This window comes from Schistocerca serialis, chromosome 1 (genome assembly GCF_023864345.2).
Source record: "Schistocerca serialis cubense isolate TAMUIC-IGC-003099 chromosome 1, iqSchSeri2.2, whole genome shotgun sequence".
Classification (NCBI taxonomy): Eukaryota; Metazoa; Arthropoda; class Insecta; order Orthoptera; family Acrididae; genus Schistocerca; species Schistocerca serialis.
Genome location: NC_064638.1, coordinates 372488428 through 372513614, shown reverse-complemented (window position 1 = coordinate 372513614; position 25187 = coordinate 372488428). Strand labels below are relative to the sequence as shown.

Genomic DNA, 25187 nt, shown 5'->3' with positions numbered 1-25187 from the left:
TGGTTTGGAATCTGTTGGGCATTGGGAAAGGTAGTGTTCAGTAGCAGTAAGGCCATGGGCATTAGGGATGTTAGTGTTAAAAGAAGTGGCATCAATAATGACAAGCAGGACACTTTGTGGTAAAGGGACAGGAACTGTGGAGAGTCGGTAGAGGAAATGGTTGATATCTTTCATCTAGGAGGGTAGGTTTCGGGTAAGAGGTTGAAGGTGTTGGTCTATGAGAACTGAGATTCTCTCAGTGGGGGCACAGTAGCCTGTGACAATGGGGCATCCTGGATGGTTGGGTTTATGGACTTCAGGAAGTATGTAGAAGGTAGGAGTGCTGGGAGCAGTAGTGGTGAACAGAGATATGGACTCTGGGGAGAGCTTCTGGGATGGGTCTAAGGAATTGAGGAGTGACTGCAGATCCTGCTGAAATCTGGAATGGGGTCATTGTGGCAATGTTTGTAGGTGGATTTATCTGACAACTGACATTGTCCTTCTGCCATGTAATTCTTGTGGTTCGAAACAACAGTAATTGAGCCGTTGTCCGCAGGTAGGATTGTATGGTTGTTATAAGTTTTTAGATGGTGGAATGCTGTTATTTCTACAGATGTAAGGTTAGTTTGCAATTTGAGGGATTTGAGGAATGATACTAAGATAAAGTTTGAGCTTAAGAAATTTGGGGAAGGTAACAGGGGATGATTTGGAGGGCAGTGGGGGTGAATCACAGTTGGATGGAGGAGTGAACTGAGTCAGGCAGGGTTCAACATTGGGTGTTTGGTTGAGTCTGATTGCTAGCATTGGTAGCAAAAAAGTGCATCCACTGTAGGGACCAGGAGAAGAAGAGAAGGTCTATAAGAAATCCTACATGGTTGAATTTGGGAGTGAGGCAAAAGGTGATGCCTTTGAAAAGGACTGATATTTCTGTGGGGCTAAGGCTTCTGGAGGAAAGTTTCATGACTGTGTTTCGGGTCTGTTTAGGTTCTGTATTCTGTGTGGTGGTGGGAGGGAGGTAGGTTTGGAGAGTGGGATAAATGTAGTAGGTCTGCGAGACAGAGTTTGTCAGGTGTGAGGGGATGTGGGGGAGGTTGTTCTAGAGGTGCTGGCGAGCGGTACTCCAAGGTGGGAGTAGGAAGTGAGCAGGGTGGAGAGTTTTTTGAGGTGGCATTGTGCATGTTGCTCTAGTTCCTGGTAGCCAAGAATTTCAATGTTTGTCATGGGTTTCAGGAATTTGGGATTGCATAGCAGGAGAATTTTGCAGATGGAAAGAAGGTAACTTTTCTGTATTGACAAGGATGGAAGGACCAAGGACCCATGGTGGTGGAAAAAATCTGAAAAATTACATAAATAATGTAGAATTATGTCCGAAAAGAATTCACAAAAATACACCCAAATACGTGGGAAAAACCATGATAAGGATGAAACATGCACAAAAAGGGGGGAAGTAGATGAAATCTCAGGTAGTTGACAATAGCAAGAGGTGAAAACTCACTAAAATTATCGTGAAGTCACAATGAGATCAAAGAAAAGATATAAATAATACAAATTGTATATAGATGGTGTAATTGCTGAAATGCTCAAGATTGGAGGCGAACTCTTGATTGACAGTCTAAAAGCTATCATTGCAAATATATGGGAAAGTGGAATCATACCAGCAGATTGTAAAACTGCTTTGATTCGCCCTCTACACAAAAAGGGTGACAAGACCGATCCCAACAACTATCGAGGCATTTCACTCCTACCACTCACTTACAAAGCACTCTGACGTGCTCTTCTCATCAGATTAGAACAACAGACAGAACATATGATAGGTGAATATCAGGCAGGCTTCCACCCACATCGATCCTGCACAGAACAGATCTGGAACCTGAAGATGATACTGCAACATTGTCAGTCGAACCACACAGTAGTCAGCTTCATAGATTTCAAGAAAGCATACGACTCGATTCATCGCACCAGTCTGTTCAATACACTTTGTGAATATGGCATAGATAACAAAACTACTTCATTAATTGAGCAGACTTTAACAGACACAACCTCAAAAGTAAAATTCATGGAAGAAGTTTCTGAACCTTTTCATATTAGGACAGGAGTGAGACAGGGTGATGGGTTGTCCCCACTCCTCTTTAACCTGGTACTGGACAAGATTAGCAAGACGTGGGAAAAGAAATACCTGGAATAAATATGGGAACAAAGGACAAACAAATCAATATAAAATGCCTTGCTTTTGCTGATGACCTAGCAATAATTATGTGGACTCCCGAGGAAGCCAAACATGCCATCAAGAAACTTCATGAGGCTGCCATCAAAACCAGACTCCAAATTTCTTATGAGAAAACACAATCCATGGACTCCAGAAGTTCAAATCTGAAACCACTTGCAACAAAATATGGTGACATCAAACAACTACTTCAAGTACTTGGGTGAAATGATCAGCAACACTGGCAATGAAAAAGTAGCTCACAAAACATGAGCAGAAAAATTATTTAAAGCTTATACAATCACCTGGAAAACATATAGTAAGAAATCGCTATCCAACCAAGCCAAACTTCACCACTATCATACAGTATCTCTTACAGAAGTGCTCTACGCAACTGAAACATCATAATTAACCATCAACATCAAGGACATTGTGAAAATGGAGAGGCAAATACTCAGGAAAATATCTGAACCTAAAATTCAAGATGGTATCTGGATGCGCAAAAGCTCTGAAGAACTGTACTCAAGGACTGAATGTTTCCTGTCAGTTGTATGGAAAAGACAATTGAAATTCTACGGACATTTAGCAAGAATGGATGCCTCTAGAATGACCAAGAAAATCTTCCTTATCATCAAAGGAATTCGCCAAACTAGGGCACACTGGCTAACAGAAACCCAAAACGACATCACGGAACTCAGTATTGACCCACTAGAAACCACATGGACTGCATACAGACAGAAAATCAACTCTCATAAGTTCACAACCAAAAACCAAACGGAAAAGAATCTGAAATGGACACAAGAAAGAAGACAGGCCCATAGTGAAAGCTTGAGGAAGTTTTGGGAAGAAAAGAACAAGAAAGCTGAGAAGATCAGTGCTAATTAATGGTAAGCTGTATGGCACCGTAAAGTTGCAGAAAATAAAATGCAAAAATATGGGAGAGTGTCAAGGGGGAGCGATCAAGTTGAAGGTATAGGGTTAATGATATCAGTGGGTGTAATGTGGGACATAAGATGCTGCAACAGCAGTCAGCTTGGTCTTGTAGCTGTCTGTTGTGTGTGGTCGAGATGGTTGATACAGTGTGGCTCTCAAGCAGAGCATGCAGTGTAGTTTGTAAATGACAAGAGAAACACAGGAAAGAAGGACAGACATTGAGTATTGTAATGCATAAGAAGCAGTAACAAAGGAAAACAGCACTGGGTTTGGAGCGGAGATAAGCTGTGAGGGAACAATCAAACAATGAAAAATCCAGGATGGAATGTAACAACATTATGAAAAGGAAAGTTACTACTTGCCACACATGGAAACGTAACTCACACACACTTGACTGCAGTCTCTGGCAACTGAAGTCACTCTGTGAGCAGCAACACCAGTGCACGATGGGAACGGCGACTGGGTGGCGGCAAGGAGGAGGCTGGGGGAGGGGGGGGGGGAGAGGGAATGATAGTAGGGTAGGGGTAGGGGTGGGAGGCAGAGCAGGGACGAGGTGGAGAGAGGGTGACAGCTAAGTGCAGTCGGGAGGTTAGACGGAGAAGCCTTAGCCCCACAGAAATATCAGTCCTTTCCAAGCGTGTCACATTTTGCACAACTCCCAAATTCAGTCATGTGGGACTTGTTAAACTGTTTAAAGACTTTCTCTCCTCCTCCCGGTCCCTACAGAGGAAACGCTGTTTTGCCAACAACCCTGCAATCAGACCCGACTAAAGACCAATCAATGTTGAACTCTGCTTGACTCGGTTCGCTCCTCCATCCAAGCATGATCCACCTCCACTGCCCCCAAATCACCACCTGTTAAATTTCCAGAATTTCTTGACTCAAACCTTGCCGCAGCATCATTTCCGAAATCCCTCAACATACAAACTAACCTTACGTCTGCAGAAAGAACCACAGTCCACCATCTAAAAACTGATCCCAACCTTACAATCCTGCCTGCATACAAAGACTCAGCCACTGTTGTTTTGTACCACAAGAATGACCTGGCAGAAGGACTTTGCCAGCTGCCAGATAAACTCACCTACAGACCTTAGGCCCATCCCAGAACCTCTCCCAAGAGTTCGTCTCTCTGTTCACCGCTACTACTCCTGGCACTCCTACTCTAAAGTCCATAAACTCAACCACCCAGGATGCCCCATTGTGGTGGGCTACTGTGCCCCCACTGAGAGAATCTCAGCTCTCGTAGACCAACACCTTCAACCTATTACCTGGAACCTACCCTCCTAGATAAAAGATACCAATCATTTCCTCCACCGACTCTCCACAGTTCCTGTCCCTTTACCACAAAGTGTCCTGCTTGTCACTATTGATGCCACTTCTTTTAACACTAACATCCCTAATGCCCATGGCCTTACTGCTACTGAACACTACCTTTCCCAATGCCCAACAGATTCCAAACCAACAACCTCCTTCCTAGTGGCCATGACCAACCATAGCCTCACCCTCAATTACTTCTCCCTTGAATGCATTATCTACAAAAAAATCTGGGTTACCGCTGTGGGCACCCACATGACACCAATCTATGCCAACCTATTCATAGGCCATCTAGAGGAATCCTTCCTAAACACCCAAACTCTAAACCCCTCATCTGGTTCAGATTCATTGATGACATCGTCATGATCTGGATTGAGGGTGAGGACACCCTATCTGCATTCCTCTAGAACCTCAACAGCTTCTCCCCCATTTGCTTCACCTCGTCCTGCTCAACCCAACAAGCCACTTTCCTAGATGTTGACCTCCACCTCAAAGATGGCTGCATCAGTATCTCCGTCCATATCAAACATACTAACCACCAGCAATACTTCCACTTTGACAGCTGCCACCCTTCCCATAACAAGAAGTCCCTTCCATACAGCCTAACTACCAGTGGTCATCGCATCTCCAGTGATGAGTGGTCCCCCTCAAAATATACTGAGGGTCTCACCGAAGCCGTCACAGACTGTAATTATCCTCCTAAATTGGTGCAAAAACAAATCTCCCGTGCCTTACCTTTCCAGTTTCCCACCACCTCCCAAAGTCTCACCATCTGGCCACAGAGGAGCATTACTCTAGTAACCCAATACAACTCAGGACTGGAGCAACTGAATTACATTCTCTGCCAGGGTTTTGATTACCTCTCATTGTGCCCTGAAATGAGAAATTTCCTGCCCCATATCCTTCCCACCCTTACCACAATGGTATTCCGCTGTCCACCGAACCTACACAGTATACTCGTCCATTTCTTCACAATCCCTGCTCCCAACCTCTTACTTCATGGCTCATATCCCTGTAATAGACCTAGATGCAAGAACTGGCCCATACATCATCCCACTACTGCCTACTCCAGTCCAATCACAAACATCACCTATCCTATCAAAGGCAGGGCTACTTGTGAAACCAAGTCATGTGATTTACAAGCTAAGCTGCAACCACTGTGCTGCATTCTACACTAAGTGATCAAAAGTATCTGGACACCTGGCTGAAAATTACTTATAAGTTCGTGGTGCCCTCCATCGGTAATGCTGGAATTCAATATGGTGTTGGCCCACCCTTAGCCTTGATGACAGCTTCCACACTTGCAGGCATAAATTCAGTCAGGTGCTGGAAGGTTTCTTGGGGAATGGCAGTCCATTCTTCACGGAATGCTGCACTGAGGAGAGGTATCAATGTCAGTTGGTGAGGCCTGGCATGAAGTCAGCATTCCAAAACATCCCAAAGATTTTCTGTAGGATTCAGGTCAGGACTCTGTGCAGGCCAGTCCATTACAGGGATGTTATTGTCGTGTAAGCACTCTGTCACAGGCCGTGTATTATGAACAGGTGCTTGATCATGTTGAAAGATGCAGTCGCCATCCTCAATTTGATATTCAACAGTGGGAAGCAAGAAGGTGCTTAAAACATCAGTGTAGGCCTGTGCTGTTATAGTGCCATGCAAAACGACAATAGGTGCAAGCCCCCTGCATGAAAAACATAACCACACCGTAACACCACTGCCTCCGAATTTTACTGTTGCCACTACACACGCTGGTAGATGATGTTCACTGGGTATTCACCATACCCACACCCTGCCATTGGATCGTCACACTGTGTGCCATGCTTTGTCACTCCACAAAACTTTTTTCCACTGTTCAATCATCCAATGCTGATGCTCCTTGTGTCAAGCGAGGTGTCATTTGGCATTTACCGGCATGATGTGTGGCTTACGAGCAGCTGCTTGACCATGAAATCCAAGTTTTCTCACCTCTCTCCTAACTGTCATAGTACTTGCAGTGAATTCTGATGCAGTTTGGCATTCCTGTGTGATGGTCTGGATAGATGTCTGCCCTTTACATGTTATGACCCTCTTCAACTATCGGTGGTCTGTGTCAGTCAACAGATGAGGTCGACCTGTACGCTTTTGTGCTGTACATGTCCCTTCACATTTCCACTTCACTATCACTAGTGGACCTAGGGATGTTTAGGAATGGGGAAATCTCTCGTACAGACTATGACACAAGTGCCACCCAATCACCTTGACCATGTTCGAAGTCTGTGAGTTCTGCGGAGTGCCCTATTCTGCTCTCTCATGATGTCTAATGACTACAGAGGTCACTAATATGGAGCACCTGGCAGTAGGTGGAAGCACAATGCATCTGATATGAAAAATGTATGTTTTTAGGGTGTCTGGATACTTTTGACCACACAGTGTACGTGGGAATGATAGCCAACACACTGTTTGTCTACGTGAATGGCCACTGACAAATGACAAACTGTAGCCAAGAAACAAGTGGACCACCCTGTTGCTGGGCATGCTTCCCAACACGAATGGTGCAGGTGGGAACTTTCCCTGCAATGTATCCTACATTCTCGTAACCCTCCTGGCCTTAACCTTCATTAGTCATTGTTGTCACCCATCCAGCCCATTCCCTGTTCCCATTCCAGCACTACACAGTCCTCTTCTCCATTGCACCCAGTGTTTTTACTCCTCTTTTTCCACTCCCTCCCCCCCCCCCTCCCCAACCTCCCCCCTGCCCTCCATCTAACCTTCTGACTGCACGTAGCTGTCCATCCTCTGTCCACCTTGTCCCTGTGCAGTTCCCAGTACCAGTTCACTGTCCCCCATCCCTACCCTACTATCTCTACCCTCCCCACCCCAACCTCCTCCCAACCCCAACCTCCTCCTTACCCCCGCCCACTCAACTCCCATCATGCACTGGTCCCACTGCTTGCAGTGTTGCTTCAGTGCCCAGAGGCTGTAGCCATGTATGTGTGAGTTTATATGTGCGAGAGAGAGAGAGAGAGAGAGAGAGAGAGAGAGAGAGAGAGAGAGAGAGATTGTGTGTGTGTGTGTGTGTGTGTGTGTGTGTGTGCGTGTGTGCCTGCGTGTGTGTGTTTTTGTGTGTGTCGTCTATTTTTGACAAAGGCCTTCCTGGCTGAAAGCTTATTTGTAACAGTCTTTTTGTTGTTTTGTTTTGCCTATCTGCAACTCTGCATCTCCATTATACGGTGAGTAGCAACTTTCCTTTTCATAATGTTGAGCTGGAAAAAGCATATTACTGATTTTCTCAAACATTTATTTCCAGCTACTTTTGCTCTTCATATAATTGGTAATCTGGGAAACAGATATATAAACTTCCTCACATATTTGCATATTTCCACTCAGTAATACCATACAGAATAATTTTTTGGGGTACCTCATCACTTAGAGAGAAAGTATTAATTGGACCAAAGCAAACAGTAAGAATAATATGTGGTGTTCATCTAATTGCATAGCCATGGTGCATACATTTGCTAATGAAATTCACAATAAAAATTCCATCACAATTTGACAAGAACAGTGGCATCATGAGAAGACATTATGAAAGGTGGGACATGGCTCTTATTTAGGGTGTGTGATCACTATGTACAGCAATGTATGCTCTGCAATGTGCTCCCATGCTGGCCATGAGATTGGTAATAAGTTTCTGTGATAGGGATTCCATTCCTTCACCAGTGTGGCTGGCAACTGCTTTATGGTCATTGGTGCTTGTAGACATGTAGCAAAACTTCTCCCCACCAAACCCTTATGTGCTCAATCGGAATTTAGTCAGAGGAACTGACAGGCCAGTCAATCCACTGAATACCCTCTCATTCCAAGAGCTCCTCCACCTGCACTGTTTGATGTGGTCACACATCATCATTCACAAAAATGAAGTCAGAGCACCATAACACCTGGCCCATCAAAATGATCGTTTTTGGCGTTGTTCCTAGATGCATTATGTGTTCCCACCTCTTGCCATATGACAGCATTCCCAGAATCACTACTCAGACTGAATCTGCTCTCATCTGAGAACAACATGTGACTGTACTCCTCTTTGGTCCATTCTCTGTGCTCTTGGAACCATTGCAAATGGTCCTGCCAATGTGTGGGTGTCAACGAAACACATCTTACTGGTCATTGGGCAAAGAGACCTCCCCCATGCAGATGCTGTGCATGCAGATGCTGTGCTACTGCAGAGCATAAGATTGCATGCCTTGCAGTCCTGTTAAATGTGTTTGCAATTGCACCCACTGTTTGATGTGGGTCCCTTCTTGGCTGTTGCACAGTGTAACAGTGATCTTGTGCTATAGTTGAACACGTCCTTTCCTTTGGGCAGTAATGCCTGTGGTTTGGAACACTTTCCACTGTGAGCAATACCAAACTCATATGCTACACTCGTCACACGTTGCCCTTCTTACAGTTTCCTGATCCCATTCCTTCAACTGCCTCGTGTTGCAGAACCAGCCCCTTTTGGCACTATAGTCACAGAGACCTCCTGCCCGTGTGACACTCAGCTTTATGCCCCTCACTGGGATACCTCTGGGAACGTGCTCCCATATTTTCATTCATTTCCACCAAGTAGTTACTATTTTATGGTACTTTATCTGTCTCATCCTTAAGTTTTGCAGAACAGTGTATAATTCCTCTTAGCAAACTGTAATTACTGAGATTCAACAGGTCTGAACTAATGTCATTAAAAAAAGTCACTAATAGTCACTCCTCTGATTTTTGTTGCTTTGAATTAAGCAAGCAGTACTCTACACCTGACCACTGATCCTTGCTTATTGATTATAAATGCCACATGAAGGCTACATGGTTGCAGGTCATTACATATGTAAATTATCAAGACTTCCTGAATGTGGTAAATAATTCATGCCAGAATGATCTTTCTTGAAACAAGAGAAGCCTTTTCTGGCAAGATTATCGCCCCACGCTTGACACACATCTCAAGCTGCCTGCCTTCACCTCTCCGTTAAACCCAAAGCCAACACTGTGCCACATATATTAGACCTTCTCCACTGCGACCCTGTCTTATAATGCATAACTGTATTCATAGGCTCAAAGAATGGATAATCCAACATGTAACTACAAGACAAATACTAGAACTTCAAGCAAGGAGATGAGAATTGATAAATACACTCATAGTAATCTGAGCATGTTGTATAACTACACAGTGTTACTCAGTTTATTAGAGTTATTTCATAAAAGAAAATGAAATTACAACAAGAAAAATTTTTTGCTTACCAACATGTGAACAGAAACATGCCCAATATGCACTGTGCCACATTCACGTGGTTAGATGGTGGTTGGTGTCAAGTGGCCTGCAGCAGGTAGTGGGTGGCCGGTTTCCAGTGGTCTCTGAAGTGCAAGGTAAATGATTCTGATCTTGATGACATCTGTCACCAGAGGTTAGAAAGTGACACTTTTTTTTATACTAGAAAACCAAAAGACAGTTCAAAAAAATTGAGGAATGACTGGACTCAAACTTATGAGTTTGCATCTACAATGCATGACATTTACTACTATACCATCAGGAGATACAGCACTCTGAACACTTTCGCATCCTACTGTGTTGCCAGATCATGCATGTGGCCAGACATAAAATTCTGAGGCGCAGCCAATTTTTGTGCAGTCAAGTGTACATAATGACAAATAAGGGGTCTTGAATATACATTGTTGAGCTCAAACGTCTAAGTTAAACTATTATTGCTCTTTCCATAAATGCTAATTTCAAAAAATAAAGAAATAGACATATTAATACATTTTTGGGTCATTCCATGTCAACTCACCTAGGCCTCCTTGCTCGAATTTTGATGAAATTTTATTCAAACATTCACCCATGTGTCCAAAGAACATTGGTAAAGTTTAAAGTCCACCAAAACAATACTGGTCGGTATGCAGTCACTTGTTTGACTCCATGCACCAGTTTCAACAGAGTGAGCATGAGTTTCTGGTTACTTTGAGCTGTTATATCTCGTGCAATAGTTTGTGGAAAGAAATGAAATTTGGCCAGCTTGTAAAACTTTATCCATTCTCTTGAAAACAATAATGAAATTATTTTATGAGCTATGTTCACCCATAAAATTTTAGACAAAATAGCCCAAAAAAATGGATGTCCAAAGAATTTCAAAGTTTGGCCCGTTATATCTTTGGGACTAAAGTTATGGTAAATGTGAAACTCGGCATGTGGTAACCATACAACACTTGGTTCTCAAATATAAAGTTTGATTTATGTACCACATTCCAATTCTGTAAAAAATGAAGTGTAAAGTTGAAGATTTTATAAAAACATAAAAAATGTGGTGTTTTCTACATGATTTTGCAAAAAACTGTGTTCTCTAAAACTTTCCAGACTGGTCTCATTAGAAAGCCGATGGGTGTGACTGCCAAAAAAAAGTGTATTTGATTATCCAATGTGGGGTAAAAATGCTAGATAATTTGAATAACATTTGGGCATGAAAATTGCACAAGAAAAATATAAACTGCAGATCGTTATAGCTCATAGAGTAAACCAATGCTGAACATGAAATTTAATAGGCAATAGGTTGGTAGCACAAGAATGTGGAATACAAAATTTCACGCATCAATTATTTTCCAATAATCCACCAATTCATCAAAATTGACAATTTTTATGAAAAGGTGATAATAGGGTATATTCACCACTTGGTTCAAAAATACCATTTTCTTTGAAAGTCTCAAAATCAGTCTCATTCGAAACAATGTGTTTTAAGACTCCCAGAACAGTGCACTTAGTTTCCAAGATGGGCAACAATGCTACATAAACTGAAGCTTTCTTGCCACATTGGTTATCATGTTTTGGCTCTCCATTGCACGTCCAGATAGAATACAATAATTTGAATCCGACCAGTTTGGCCAACTCATGAAGTTTTCTGGCACAACTCACCAGATAATGATGATATACCACCTGGACAATAAGGGGATGATCAAGAGATGACACCGCTCAATTAAGGCAGCACTACTCTGCCATGACACTGAGTGGACCTAGGCTCTTCCCATGGTACTAATCGACCTCAGAAATGCTTTCAAACCAGATATAGGGGCTTCTTTGTTGGAACTGTTGTACAATGACATGTTGAGGATTCCAGGGCAATTTGTGGAAGCCAAAGCCCTATTACAACCAAGGGATGATCAGGCAGAATTCCTATGTCAGTTGCAAGGGCATGTGGTACAAATCTACCCACACCAGCCTCACAGACATGGTACAGCTACCATTTTCGTGTGTCAAGACTTCAAATCCTGTTCACACTCCATGTTACATATGGAAGGCGTCAAACTGCCATTGCGGCCACTGTACTCATGACCCTACCTTGTAGTCACAAGGGGAGACAAGACGATTGACATTTCATTTAAACTGAAAGACAAGCACTATTTCTATAGATAGGGTTAAACCAGCTTATGTCTTCCAAGAAGCAAAAACTCCTAAGCTTCCAAGACAATGGCCTTGCTCAGCAAACTGTCTCATTGCTGACCCCTCAGCCACCAGCTCAGATTACAGTATCAGTGGACATGCCAAAATGTACCTTGCAGATTACAGTATCAGTGGACATGCCAAAACATACCTCTATTATCTGGTCACGGCATTCACTTTCCAACTTGTTATTTGGAATAATACTTCGCTTGCACCAAGACGGCTGATGTGGCGACATCATGCAGTTATAGTGTTGTGTCCCATGTGCCAGCTGCATGTGTTTACAAATGCTATGCTGTGAAACATTTTGTGCCAGACAGCAGAAGCACTGTGTTTTATATACGTGTGTTTTGGTTTTGTTTTTCTTGATTGTGCTTTTTATATTTTTTATGATTAGGCAGTGCATACTTACGAGATAACTGTGATGTTTTTGTTCCCTGTGTGGTATGTGATGTTGAATTGCAAGCTCTGAATGATTGAACAAGCTGTTGTGTTTTTGCTGTCTCCTGTAGCTGCAATGAATAAAGTTACATTAATTGTTTGAGGGAGTTTTTGTATAGTCTAGTCTGGTTCAATCATATCAGGTACACACAGGTGCTGACAGTCGAATGACAGTCTGTACAGCTAGTAGCGACACATACAATTTCATTGAAATTTATAATGGTCATGCAGTAAAATGTCTCAAAATTAGGCATTCTGACATGAAATAACCCTTTTAGTACTCACTGTCTTATGGCATAATTTGTAACTCCTTGGTTACATATTCACATCTACAAAGTAGAAGAAAATTGCAATCATTATTTGTCATTGAAGAAGCCATGGGTTCGTGTTATTGCTCAGTATGTAGCCAGTAAAATATTGGACGTTTTATTCAACAACATAAAATGTCTTACTCTTAGCAAGACAGATTTTCAATTTGAACTGAAATTTCTTCCAAATAACTCAATTGTTATGAAATCTGCTGGTGTCACTGAATCTCTTGTGTCCGTCCACATTCAAATTTTCCTGTTCATTTCTTGCAGTTTGCTCAGTACTGTTTCATTCTTTCCGATTGTAATTTTCTCAATTCATCTGAAATATCTTAGCCCTTCTGTGTGTCATTTCTTCTGAAAATTTGTGGTAAGAAGAGTATTGATCTTATATTTGTCTTCTGAATCTGTTATCTGGAGTCCAGTTGCTTTAAGATCTTGCTAAATTTCTTGGATCCATTGTCTTCTTGTCTTCTTTCTAAAATTTGTCATCACAGTTTGTTGTAAAAACATATTTCCTTTCAGTTTAAGATGAAAAATAATAAGATTCTTTTCTTCTTCATTGTGCTTTTGATTAGGTCACTCTCTCAATAGGCAGTTTTGTTGGGGAGGATTCTCGTAACTACTTTGACCTGGTAATTATTATTAATGCAAGTTCTGCTGATTCTTTCAGTTTTGAGTAGCTGATTAGCTCTTCATTCATTTTTGATTTGGACCAGGGTTTTGAAAGCGTAAGTGACTTCCAAGAGAGTTATTGTTTTATAGAGCTGTGTCTTAGTGGCCATTCTTTCTTCTTATATGTTGACTGGGTTAGAAAAAAAAGCTTTTTCTCATTTTGTTAGTTCTATTTATCCATGTTTGTTTTTCACTTAAGTTATGATTGATGATTTGTCCAAGATATTTGGACTGTAGAACCATGTTCATTTTTGGATTATTTATGAAGACTGCTTTTACACGGGTTTCATGGGCATGTTCATAGTTTTGTTGGTGAATATTTTTAATCTAATTTTAAGGCAATTTTTGGAGACTGACAATGTGGGAATGAACAACTTCCATGTCATGAGCTAAGAAAGTTAAATCATCAAGAAATTCCAGGCAGTTCTTATTGTGGGTTTTGCCTCAATTTTGATTTTAGGTGGATTTTATTTTTGCCAGATCTACATGATACAATCAAGGGCTACATCAAAAAGCAGTGATGATAATCCACCATCTTGTCTCAGACAGGTTTCTATTATGAAAGCTGTGAAGTTTCTCTGCTGAAATTTACCTTGAAATTAGTGTCAAAGTTAGTTCAGTGAGTTTTATTAATTTGGACTGCAGATCACATGATATGAGGGATTTTTAAAAGTGTGAATGCATAGATACTATGATAGACTTTTTGAAATCTATGAACGATATAAAAAGCTATTTATTTCTTTACTGTTAGTCTTACCTCCATTTTTAAATAATGAATGGATCATTCTTGTAATACAGTGTTCTGGAATTTTCTCTGTGATCTACATTTTCACTAGATGTTCATAGAGATTTATTATTGCATGTTTATGTAATAAACAAACTAGGAATTCAAAATTAGTACTCTCTAATAAGAAGACAAAAACTTTTGTTTTAAAATTATGTATGTTTCACTGGCAACACAAAGAATGTCAAAGACTTATATGTTTATTTTTATTACTTGTAAGTCGACCTATTTAGCAAATGATAAGTGGCCAGTATATGACCATACACACAACCAAATCATGTACGAGTGCCGTTTATACATATACATCTACATCTACACTCTGCAAACCATTGTGAGGTGCATGGCAGAAGGTACGTCACATTGTACCAGTTGTTAGGGTTTCTTTCTGTTCCCTTCACATATGGAGTGCAGGAAGTATGATTGTTTCAATGCCTCTGTGCATGCAGTAATTATTCTAATATTATCCTCATGATCCCTATGTGAGGGGGGTGGTTGTGTATTCATAGAGTAGTCATTTAAAACCACTTCTTGAAACTTTGTTAATAGACTTTCTCAGGATAGTGTATGTTTATCTTCAAGAGTCTTCCATTTCATTTCCTTCAGTACTTCTGTGACACACCCCCATGGATTAAACAGATGTGACCATTTGTGGGATTAAACAGACGTGACCATTTGTGGGATTAAACAGACGTGACCATTTGTGCTGCCCTTCTCTGTATACATTCAGTATCCCCAGTTAGTCCTATCCAGTACGGGTCTCACACACTTGAGTCACATTCTAGAATTGGTCACACAAGTGATTTGTAAGCAATCTCCTTTGCAGGCTGATTTCATTTCCCCAGAATTCTACCAATAAACTGATGTCTACCACCTGCTTTACCCACGACTGAACCTATGTGATCATTCGATTTCATATTCCTACAAAGTGTTACGCTTAGATATTTGTATGAGTTGGCCGATTCCAACAGTGACTCACTGATATTGTAGTCATAGGATACTACATTATTTTGTTTTGTGAAGTGCAAAATTTTACATTTCTGAACATTTACAGCAAATTGCCATTCTCTGCCCCACCATGAAATCTTATCAAGATCTAACTGAACATTTATGCAACTTCTCAGGTATTACTCCATTATAGGTAATTGCATCCTCTTCAAAAAGCCTGATTTTACTATTAATATTGTCTGCAAGGTCATTAATATAAAATATGAACATCAAGTATCCCAACGCACTTCCATGGGGCACACCTGAAGTTACTTCTACATCTGATGACGACTCTCCATCCAAGATAACATGATGTGTCCTCCCTACCAAAAAGTACCCTATCTAGTTACAAATTTCACTTGTTACCCAAATGATCATGCTTTTGACAATAAGTTAGATGTGGTACTTAGTCAAATGCTTTTCGGAAATCAAAAAATACAGCATCTGCCTGGTTGCCTTGATCTAAAGCTTTGAGTATGTCACGTGAGAAAAGTGGAGGTGGATTTCACATGATCAATGTTTTTGAAATACATGATGGCTGGCATTGAGGAGGTCATTCTGTTCAACATACCTCATTATGTTTGAGCTCAGAATATGGCCTAACATCCTACAACTAATTGATATCAGGGATATTGGACAGTAGTTTTGTGGATCGGTTGTACTATCCTCCTTGTAGACGGGTGTTACCTGTGCCTTTTTCCAAGAACTGGGTATGGTTTTTTTGTTCAAGGTATCTACAATAGATTATAGTTAGAAGAGGGGTAACTCAGCCACAAATTCAGTATAGAACCTGACAGGGATTCCATCGGGACCTGGAGCTTTGTTCAGTTTTAACAATTTCAGCTGTTTGTCAATACCACTGGCACTAATACTTATTTCATTCATCTTTTCAGTGGTACGAGGATTAGACTGGGGCAATTCTTCCACTGTAAATGAACATTTGAAAATGGAGTTATGCATTTCAGCTCTTGCTTTGCTACCCTCAATTTCAGTTCCTGTCTCGTTAATTATGGACTGGACACTACCTTGGTGCTAGTAACAGCCTTTAGATACAACCAGAATTTCTTTGGGTTCTGTGAAAGATCACTTCACAGTATTCTGCTATGGTAATCATTGAAGGCATCACGTGTTGCTCCCGACAGCCAAACACATTTCATTCAGCATCTCTCTATCTATAGCCCTACACTTTGTTTTATAGCTGTTATGCAGTAATCTCTGTTTCTTTTACTTTAGTACAAATAAATACTTTTCTCAGAATATTCCTTTATAATTTACACTTTTCAACACATTCAAACCATTGCAGGAAACCTTTTTCTCCATTCTGATGTTGTTACCTCAATAACACAGTTTTGGAAGCATTTAACAGCTTCTTGAAATAATTAAAAGCACTATCCACATTTTTTGCTCAACAAGAGGGAACAAAAAGAAGTCAGGCGATACGTCAGAAGAATGCAGGCAGTCTGTCAAATAATTGATAATTTCATGTGCTGTGTGATCGTTGACACTCCCATGATAAAAAATTATGACATTTTGGAATAAACTACCACTCAGCATTAGCTGTTCTTTGGTTCTCTAAAGTAGTGGTCACAACATGCACAGAAATTGGCATGAACCTTTTTTTAACTCCAGTCAAATTGTGCAGAATCTGTGTGGAACAGATCTTTTTCCATGGCTAGATGTTCACACAATATTGAAATTACTGCAGTCTTTAGTGTGCCTAAAGATATGTTTGTCTCACAGTAAGTCACAGATTGATCCTCTACAATTATAATGTGTAGAGAGCATCAATGATTCTTGGAACAACAGTTGACTTTGGTTGACCCTACAAAATTTGTCGCCGACAGTTGCATGACCATGATGAAAGTGTACATACTAATTGTATGCGGTCTTTTCTGAAGGTGGTTGATTGCCAAACCTTAAACAGAGTGATTTGAGGCATTGTTGTTGAGTTAGGCCTTTAAGAAAGACATAAAAAACCAACCAACAAAAACCTTCTCATGAAAGCTCCATTTTTCACAACATTGTTGCTTTAAATACTGACTGTATACAAAGCATGAACTTAATTTTTTAAACAATAACAAATGAGAAATTCTTAAACAACAGTAAAGCTGTCTTGTGGTCATTTGTGAAACAACTTAAAAGGTGACCTTCATAGTTACTGTGCTGCTGAATAAATTTTGCAGTCCATGAATCCAAATGCTAGAAAATTTTTAGAAGTTAATAATGAAGTATATTTTTAATGCCCCCTTTCTGTCTGCTGGCAGTTTGAATATAGAACCATATTCCAAATCCCAGAAAGGAATCATAGCCTAAATAGATAACGTTTTTCTTTTTGTTGTTGCATAAATCCCAATTGATTAGTCACTTTTTATATTAGTGCCACAAATATAATTCAGGAGTAGTACTGGAAATTAAACGTAAGGCTCTGCTATATGGTGGAAGAGCTCTCTATAAGATATGTGGTTGTACGCTTTATAGTGTAATTTTCACTGTTCACTTTAGCTATATTGACATTTTATTTACTTCACTTTTATTATCCCATTTATTTAAGAATACCCATTTTACATTCTTTGTCTCACCTTCCTCTCCTCACATACATATAGGCTACTTTGCCTTCTTTTTAGGTTTCCTCATCTTTCGTTCTCTGGACATCCATGTTTTCTTTCTTTTTCCAGTTCTACTCCTTTTCCATTCTTATTATTAGTTTTAAACACTTGTGTAAATTTTCTGTGGTTTCTGTAGATGACACCTTGCAACTACTGTAAACAGGGTCCTTATATAATATTGTGATCAAATATTTAAACCCTAATTCAACTTTTCTCACTAATTTGCATGTAAGTAGTCTAAATTTTCAAAATTAGATTGTATGTAATGATTGGGAAAGACATTTCAGTTAAACACTAGTTGGAGAAGTTCAGATAACAGCGTCAGTTTTAATCTTTTGTTCAATTATGTGCAGGAAAAAAGACTTTTTGAAGGAAACACCATTAGGGCAGTGGACTTCTGTCTCATCCTGGTCTGATGAAGCACCAATAAGACACAGCAGTGCAATTAACAAGAGCAGAAAGAATAGGAAAACTGGAACAGGTAACTCTTAATTACATACGATGCGCTGTTTTAATGCAGTGGTATTGCATAAATTGCACAAAGACATCCCTAGTGTAAGATTTAGGAATGTTGTTTATTGCCAAAATACATATTTCACTTACTACATACAGTCCAAAAGCTTGAAAGTATGTTAAAATAAGTGGCACTCTGATTTCTCTTAATGCACTTGGAAATCCTCAGTGATTAAAAAAAATTGACTACCTTTTATGTAACCAGGTTCATCATCCAGTGGGGGTAAATCCCCATTGCGGAGGAATACTACATTCACAAATCAGAAGAGTGCAAGAATTGAAATAGGTAAGTTCAGCTACCATGGATGAAAAGTTATAATGGATTTGCTGGTAGCCAGATACTGCATAAATACCTTTAGTTTAAAATTTAGGAATTTGTCCTTACCCAAAGATAAGTTCAAAATTCTTGTGAGACTATGATAAAATTTTTATACACTATGTGAGAGTCTCTTAAATATTTAGCAGTTCTGTTTTTCTCTTGTGTCTGTGTTTAATTGATATACCAATACAGCAAATTGATTCATTCATCATGTTTCATGAATCCAATAAGGAATGAGAACCTTCAGGAATGAGAAACAAGTGAACACATACATTAACAGAAGATAAGAACTATTGTAAACTTATCATCTGCACTGTATTGACATTCACGTATCACTGTGTAGTTTAGTATGATTTGATTTGATGTCAGCTGAATGTAACCTAGAATTTTAACAGCAGGCCAGTTATTTTGAAAGAAGCTCCTACTCCGTCAATTACATTACAGAGCTGAAATTTACACATATTAGTAGCTCCATACTTACATGGGTACAGTGATATTTTTGAAAGTAAATAGTTTTTCAATGTACAATTATGTGTCAGGCAGCTCTTCAATGAGATCTGCTACTTGCCATGCTGCTGATAGGAATTTTCAGTCATTGAATCAAGATAAACAAACAATTTGTAGAAATAGTGGCCAGTGAGTGAGTGCAACGGCATAGTGATTTGTGTTTCGTCCTGTAGAAGGCAGATCCACTCACTTTTACATTCTGATCTGCATGCCTTCCCTGTTGAAAATGAATACTGTTCCTCTATTGGAAAAGCTGTAGTAGAACCAGTAGCATTGGGTGCAACGAATGGTTTCAGTATCACCACATTAACTGACTCACTGACTGAATGGTAGCTTGTGAGTGAAAAGTTCTGTATATTGGTACTTGTTTAATACAAAAACCCTGACAATCCCATACTACTCTTAAGCTCTAGTTTCAATACTCACAAGCAATCATAGTCAATCATAATAACCAGCTTACTGTAACTAGCCAAACCCATTACCAAAAGGATTAACAAATGGATTGTCTGTGACAGGATACTCACTCAAATGTTACACAATTTTACCACTACAAAGGTTCAGTTTGTGGTCGCATCTTGTATAACATGCCATGTGGATTTTAGTTATTCAAAAGTCATAGTTGATATATTAAAATTGGAATTACTTGTATTTATCATTTTCACACATTCATGTCCACTTTGCAGGACTTCATGGCCAAATTTTAACCATTATTCCATAAAATTTTCAGATCTATTCGGAGCTTCCTACATCCTTGTCCAAACATGATCATGGCTGAGATCTGAACTGAACTTAGTCTTCAAAAAGCAATTATCTTAGCCCACAAAATATGTGTGAATGTGCTGTCCTCTGATTGGCTGATATACGTCATAACCAATCTAGTATTGGTATTAAACCACGCAGTCCTGTGTCTTTTACTTTTGACCAATCACAGCTTAATAATTTTTATGAACAATTTATCAAAACAACAAATTTACAAACTCCACAAATACCAAAATAGCTCCCTCTTAAAATAAAAAAAAATATCGTAAAATGTGTCTTGTTTTCTCAGTCGCATGAACTAGCTAGCTGCCCTTCACAATTTCCCCTGCGTCTGATTCCCTCTCTCAATATACAGTTCTCACACTAATGTATACTCAGTTAATAGACATAACAATATTCATTTATTTAGTACTTCACATTCACACCATCCTTCACACTAATGATTAAAAAAATTAGCAATATTTAATGGGAGTTGTAGCAATCAATCAATACAGTTTCATTTCCCAAATATATAGTTTAATATACTTGATAATTTCATAGTCTGTAAGATGCTGACACCTCTCGGCCACAGCCAAAACTACTTGCAGCTAACTACTGGATCTATCATGCGAGACATGAATCATGTATGAAGCTCTCTGCCTGCTACTGTCTCTTACTTAACGTAGGCGTGATGCAATATGCTATACTTCACGAGATTACTTTAATTTTATTTTGAATTGTTAAGTATTATTCTAATATTGCACCACTTCAGTGACACGTAGATGAACTCAAAAGAGTGGAGATGAAATTATTGATATGGTTCATAGTTCAACCTACAGCAGCTGCAAGCATAGAGGTCATGGAGTGCATTTCACATCTAATGGAAATAAATACCTGACACAGAGATGGATGCACCTTTCGTAGTTTGTTTTTGAAGACGTAGTTACAGTAACTCTTCATTGCTGGTACTACCTTGTTTTTGGACCTGTACTTTGATTTCGGAGCTCTGTTGGAATGTGTGTTGTTGTGTAAGAATATTCTGCCCTTCATTTGTCTGTACTGATTCAGGATCCTCCCTACGGGTTCGGGGGTTAGAATAGGCCCGAGGTATTCCTGCCTGTCGTAAGAGGCGACTAAAAGGAGTCTCATACGTTTCAGCCTATATGTGATGGTCCCCTCTTGGGTTTGACCTCCATATTTCCAAATTCTTCTGAAGAGCGAGCCAATTGGGGAAGGGCACCTTACATGGTGCATTGTGTCCATCGTACATTGAGACCTTTAGCCAGCTTTCTCGTCATCACATTGCTGTCCCGTTAGTTCTCCATCTCCTGGGTGAGGATACATTCCTGGGTGCGATTTCCACTATGCACTGTGCAGTGTTGCTTTTTGCAGAGATGACAACCATGGACTTCCTTACACCTGATATCCAGCACGGTAGCCAGTCCGTTGTGGTGGGGCCGCCATGTACCCTGTTGGTTGTAGGCTCCTGACAGCACAGGGATCACTCTGCTGATGCCTGCGCCATTAACTCCCCACGTATGCCAAGGAGTAGATGCCTATCTCCCTGGGGCATCGGGACTCTCGGCGATGGCCATCCTGCCAGGTGGCCCTTGCTGAGGCTGGGTGGTGCCCGAGAGGAGGGCCCTTGGTCGGAGTGGGTGGCATCAAGATGGATGACCCGCAATGAATCGTGGTACATCATCTCTCGCTGGTGGCCAGCTGCCAGCAGTCTCTAAGCATTCTCGGGCTCAATACAAAACACTCAGAAATATGATCCCAAAACATTCCCTTCTGTGGCCACGCCGTGGGAGGAGCTTAAGGCTCAGGATGGCAGTGCCACTTGTTCACCCCGGTTCCTAGTTTGTACGAGAGCTGATGGGGAGTCTTCATGTCAACAAAGCCTCAGTTCTTTGTAGAACATTTAGAGAACAAGTTTGGGGAGGTGGAGGGCTTCTCCAAAATGCGCTCTGTGTCAGTATTGATAAAAACAGCATCCTCTGCCCAGTCACGAAGGTCACTTGCTTATGACAGGTTGGGGGATGTTTCCATTACCATCACACCCCATAAGAGTTTAAATATGGCCCAGTGTATTATTTTCCATAGGGACCTTCTTCTGCAGTCTGATGACGAATTGCGCGCCAATTTAGTGCGTCGAGGTGTTCATTTCATCCGGCGTGTTCAACGGGGTCCGAAGGATAATCAGATTGCTACCAGTGCCTTCATCTTGGCCTTCGAGGGTGATACATTACCAGAGAAGGTCAAGGTGATGGTCTACTGCTGTGATGTCAAGCCCTATATCCCTCCCCCGATGTGGTGCTTTAAGTGCTGGAAGTTTGGCCATATGTCTTCCCACTGTACTTCCAGCCTCACACGTCGAGATTGCGGACGGCCCATCACATCCCAATACTCCTTGTGCCCCGCCTCCCATCTGTGTCAGCTGCAGAGAGCATCATTCACCTTGCTCACCAAACTGCAGGATCTTACAGAAAGAGCAGAAAATCTTGGAATACAAGACCCTAAACCAACTGACCTATACTGAGGCTAAGAGGAAATATGAACAACTCCACCATGTGCACATGACTTCCTCATATGCCGCCGCTACAACAACCCTGCTCACCCAATCAGTTCAGTGAATTCCAGTTGGATCGCCGAGCCGTATAACTCCACATGCCCCCTTGCCCATGGGGGGCACTACCCACCCCGTTGCTCCTGCGCCACTTACCTCGGGAGCAACACCCCCACACCCATTGGGGACATCTGTCCCTGCTTCTAAACCGAAGAAGCATCCAACTTCTTCGGCTCCTCTCACTCGCAAGGGGTCCCTTGGGTTCCTCCCTTCCCATGTTTCCACAAGTGGGAAAGATGACGCCCGATAGTGGCATAAGTACCCACAAGCAGCTGGTCATAGGGCTTCACAATCCTCCTCCGTCCCGGAGACTGAATCGGTGAAGCCCTCCCAGCCAGTGAAACCAAAGGAGCAGCAAGAGATGTCTAAGAAGAAGACTTCTAAGACCAAGGAACTTGCGGTGGCACCCACCCCACCGCAACCTTCAAGCTCTGTGTCTGACGATGAGGTGGAGATTCTGGCGTCCGCTGAGGACCTAGATCTTGCTGGTCCCTTAGACACAATGGATAGCAATTGCACAGGTACTCAGTCGGTGGCAGCAGGTGACCCAGTGGCATTATCTGCCTCCCCAGTCCCTTCACGCCTTTCTCGGCCATGGACAATGTTATCCTCCAGTGGAACTACAACGGTTTTTTCCACTATCTTGCTGAGCTCTGACAACTTCTCAGCCTTCACCCTTTCCTCTGCATTGCTCTTCAAGAAACTTGGTTTCTGGCGATGCGAACCCCTGCCTTCCGTGGCTATCGAGGTTATTATAGGAATCAGGCAGCTTATGAGAGGGTATCTGGTGGCGTCTGTATCTACGTCCTTCACTCCCTTTACAGCGAGTCTGTCCCTCTAGAAACACCTTTAGAGGCTGTTGCTGTTCGGATGTGGACGCCTCAGGCTGTTACAGTCTGCAGTCTCTATCTTCCACCGGATGGTGATGTCCCGCAGCATGTCCTGGTTGCACTGATAGCCCAATTGCCACCACCTTTTCTGTTACTGGGTGACTTCAATGCCCATAACCCTCTATGGGCTGGATCAGTGGCAACAGGCTGAGGCGGCATCCTTGGCACAGCTCGATCTTTCTCTTTTAAATAATGGTGCCTTCACACGTTTCAGTGTGGTGCATGGCACATACTCAGCCATCAACCTTTTGATTTGCAGCCCTGTCCTATTACCATCTGTCCAGTGGCATGTGCATGACAATTTGTGTGGTAGCGACCACTTCCCAATCTTTCTGTCACTGCTGCAGCGTCACTCTTCTGGGCGCCCCTGCAGATGGGCTATGAATAAGGCTGGCTGGGATTTGTTCACCTCCATTGCCACTATTGGGCCTCTTTCCAATGATGCCATTGATGCGGTGGTTCACTCGGTCATCACTGGCATCGTTACTGCCGCAGACTCTGCCATTCCCTGTTCTTCTGGGTCACCTCAGCGGAGGACTGTGCCGTGGTGGTCACCCGAGATCGCTGAGGCGATTAGAGATCGCAGGCGGGTACTCCAGCGTCACAAGCGGCATCCCTCATTGGAACGCCTCATTGCCTTTAAACAGCTCCATGTGCGAGCCCGCCGCCTCATTCGCCATCGCAAGAAGGAGTTATGGGAAAGATTTGTCTCCACCATCGCAGGTTTGGGACAAGATTAGACACGCCTATGGCTGTCGGACCCCCGTCAGTGTACGTGCGCTTTCACTGAATGGAGCAGTCTGTACTGACTCCAGCACAATTGCAAACCAATCAGCAGAGCTTTTTGCTCAGAGTTCTGCTTCTGCGAATTACCCACTGGCCTTCCACTCCCTGAAAGAGCGGTTGGAACGTCGGAGCCTTTCGTTTCACATGCGCCACCCTGAATCATACAATGTTCCATTCAGTGAGTGGGAATTCCAAAGTGCCCTAGCTGCTTGCCCTGATACGGCTCCTGGGCCAGATCACATTCACTGTCAGATGCTCAAACATCTCTCGGTGGACTGCCAGTGACGCCCCCTAGACCTTTACAACCGTATCTGGGTTGAGGGTGAGTTCCTGTCACAATGGCGTGAAAGCATCATAATCCCCGTTTTGAAACCTCGCAAGAACCCACTGGAGGTGGACAGCTACCACCCCATTAGCCTCACCAATGTTCTGTGGAAGTTGCTCGAACGCGTGGTGAGCTGGTGGTTGAGTCTCGGGGCCTTCTGACTCCATCTCAGGGCCTTCTGACTCCATCTCAGGGTGGGTTTCGTAAGGGCCGCTCTGCCACCGATAATCTGGTGTGCCTGGAGTCTGCCATCTTGTATGGTTTTTGCCCGCCGTCAGCACCTGGTCGCCATCTTTTTTGACATGCAGAAAGCATACGATACGACATGGCGACATCACATCCTTGCCACGCTGCATGAGTGGGGCCTCTGTGGCTCGCTCCCGATTTTTATACGGAACTTTCTCTCCCTCCGTACTTTCCGTATTGAAGTAGGAGGTTCCTTTAGCTCATCCCATATCCAAGAGAATGTGGTCCCGTAAGGACCTGAATTGAGCATTCCACTGTTTTTAGTGGCTATAAATGGCCTAGCAGCAGCTGTAGGGCTGTCAGTGTCGCCCTCCTTATACGCTGATGATTTCTGCCTTTATTTCAATTCCTCAACCATTGGTGTTGCTGAACGCTGACTACAGGGAGCCATTCAGAAAGCGCAGTCATGGGCTCTCGACCATGGGTTTCACTTCTCTGCTGACAAGACCCACGTTTTGCACTTCTTTTGGTGACAGACAGTCCACCCTGATCCTGCCCTTTTTCTTGATGGCCATCTCCTATGGGTAGTCGAAACATACTGCTTTTTAGGACTGGTTTTTGACGCCCGACTAACATGG

General features: G+C 42.0%; 1 protein-coding gene across 6 annotated transcripts in view; it reads left to right on the top strand.

Annotated features, from left to right (window-relative positions):
• The window catches only part of LOC126470690 (spermatogenesis-associated protein 6), a 186689-nt gene that overhangs the window by 122835 nt on the left and 38667 nt on the right, over window positions 1-25187 (top strand). For all 6 annotated transcript variants that reach the window (XM_050098700.1, XM_050098715.1, XM_050098708.1 and 3 more), the window contains exons 6-7: window positions 18013-18140; window positions 18378-18458. In XM_050098700.1, the coding sequence (XP_049954657.1) occupies window positions 18013-18140; window positions 18378-18458 (209 nt within the window). The remainder of the gene's footprint in view (window positions 1-18012; window positions 18141-18377; window positions 18459-25187) is intronic.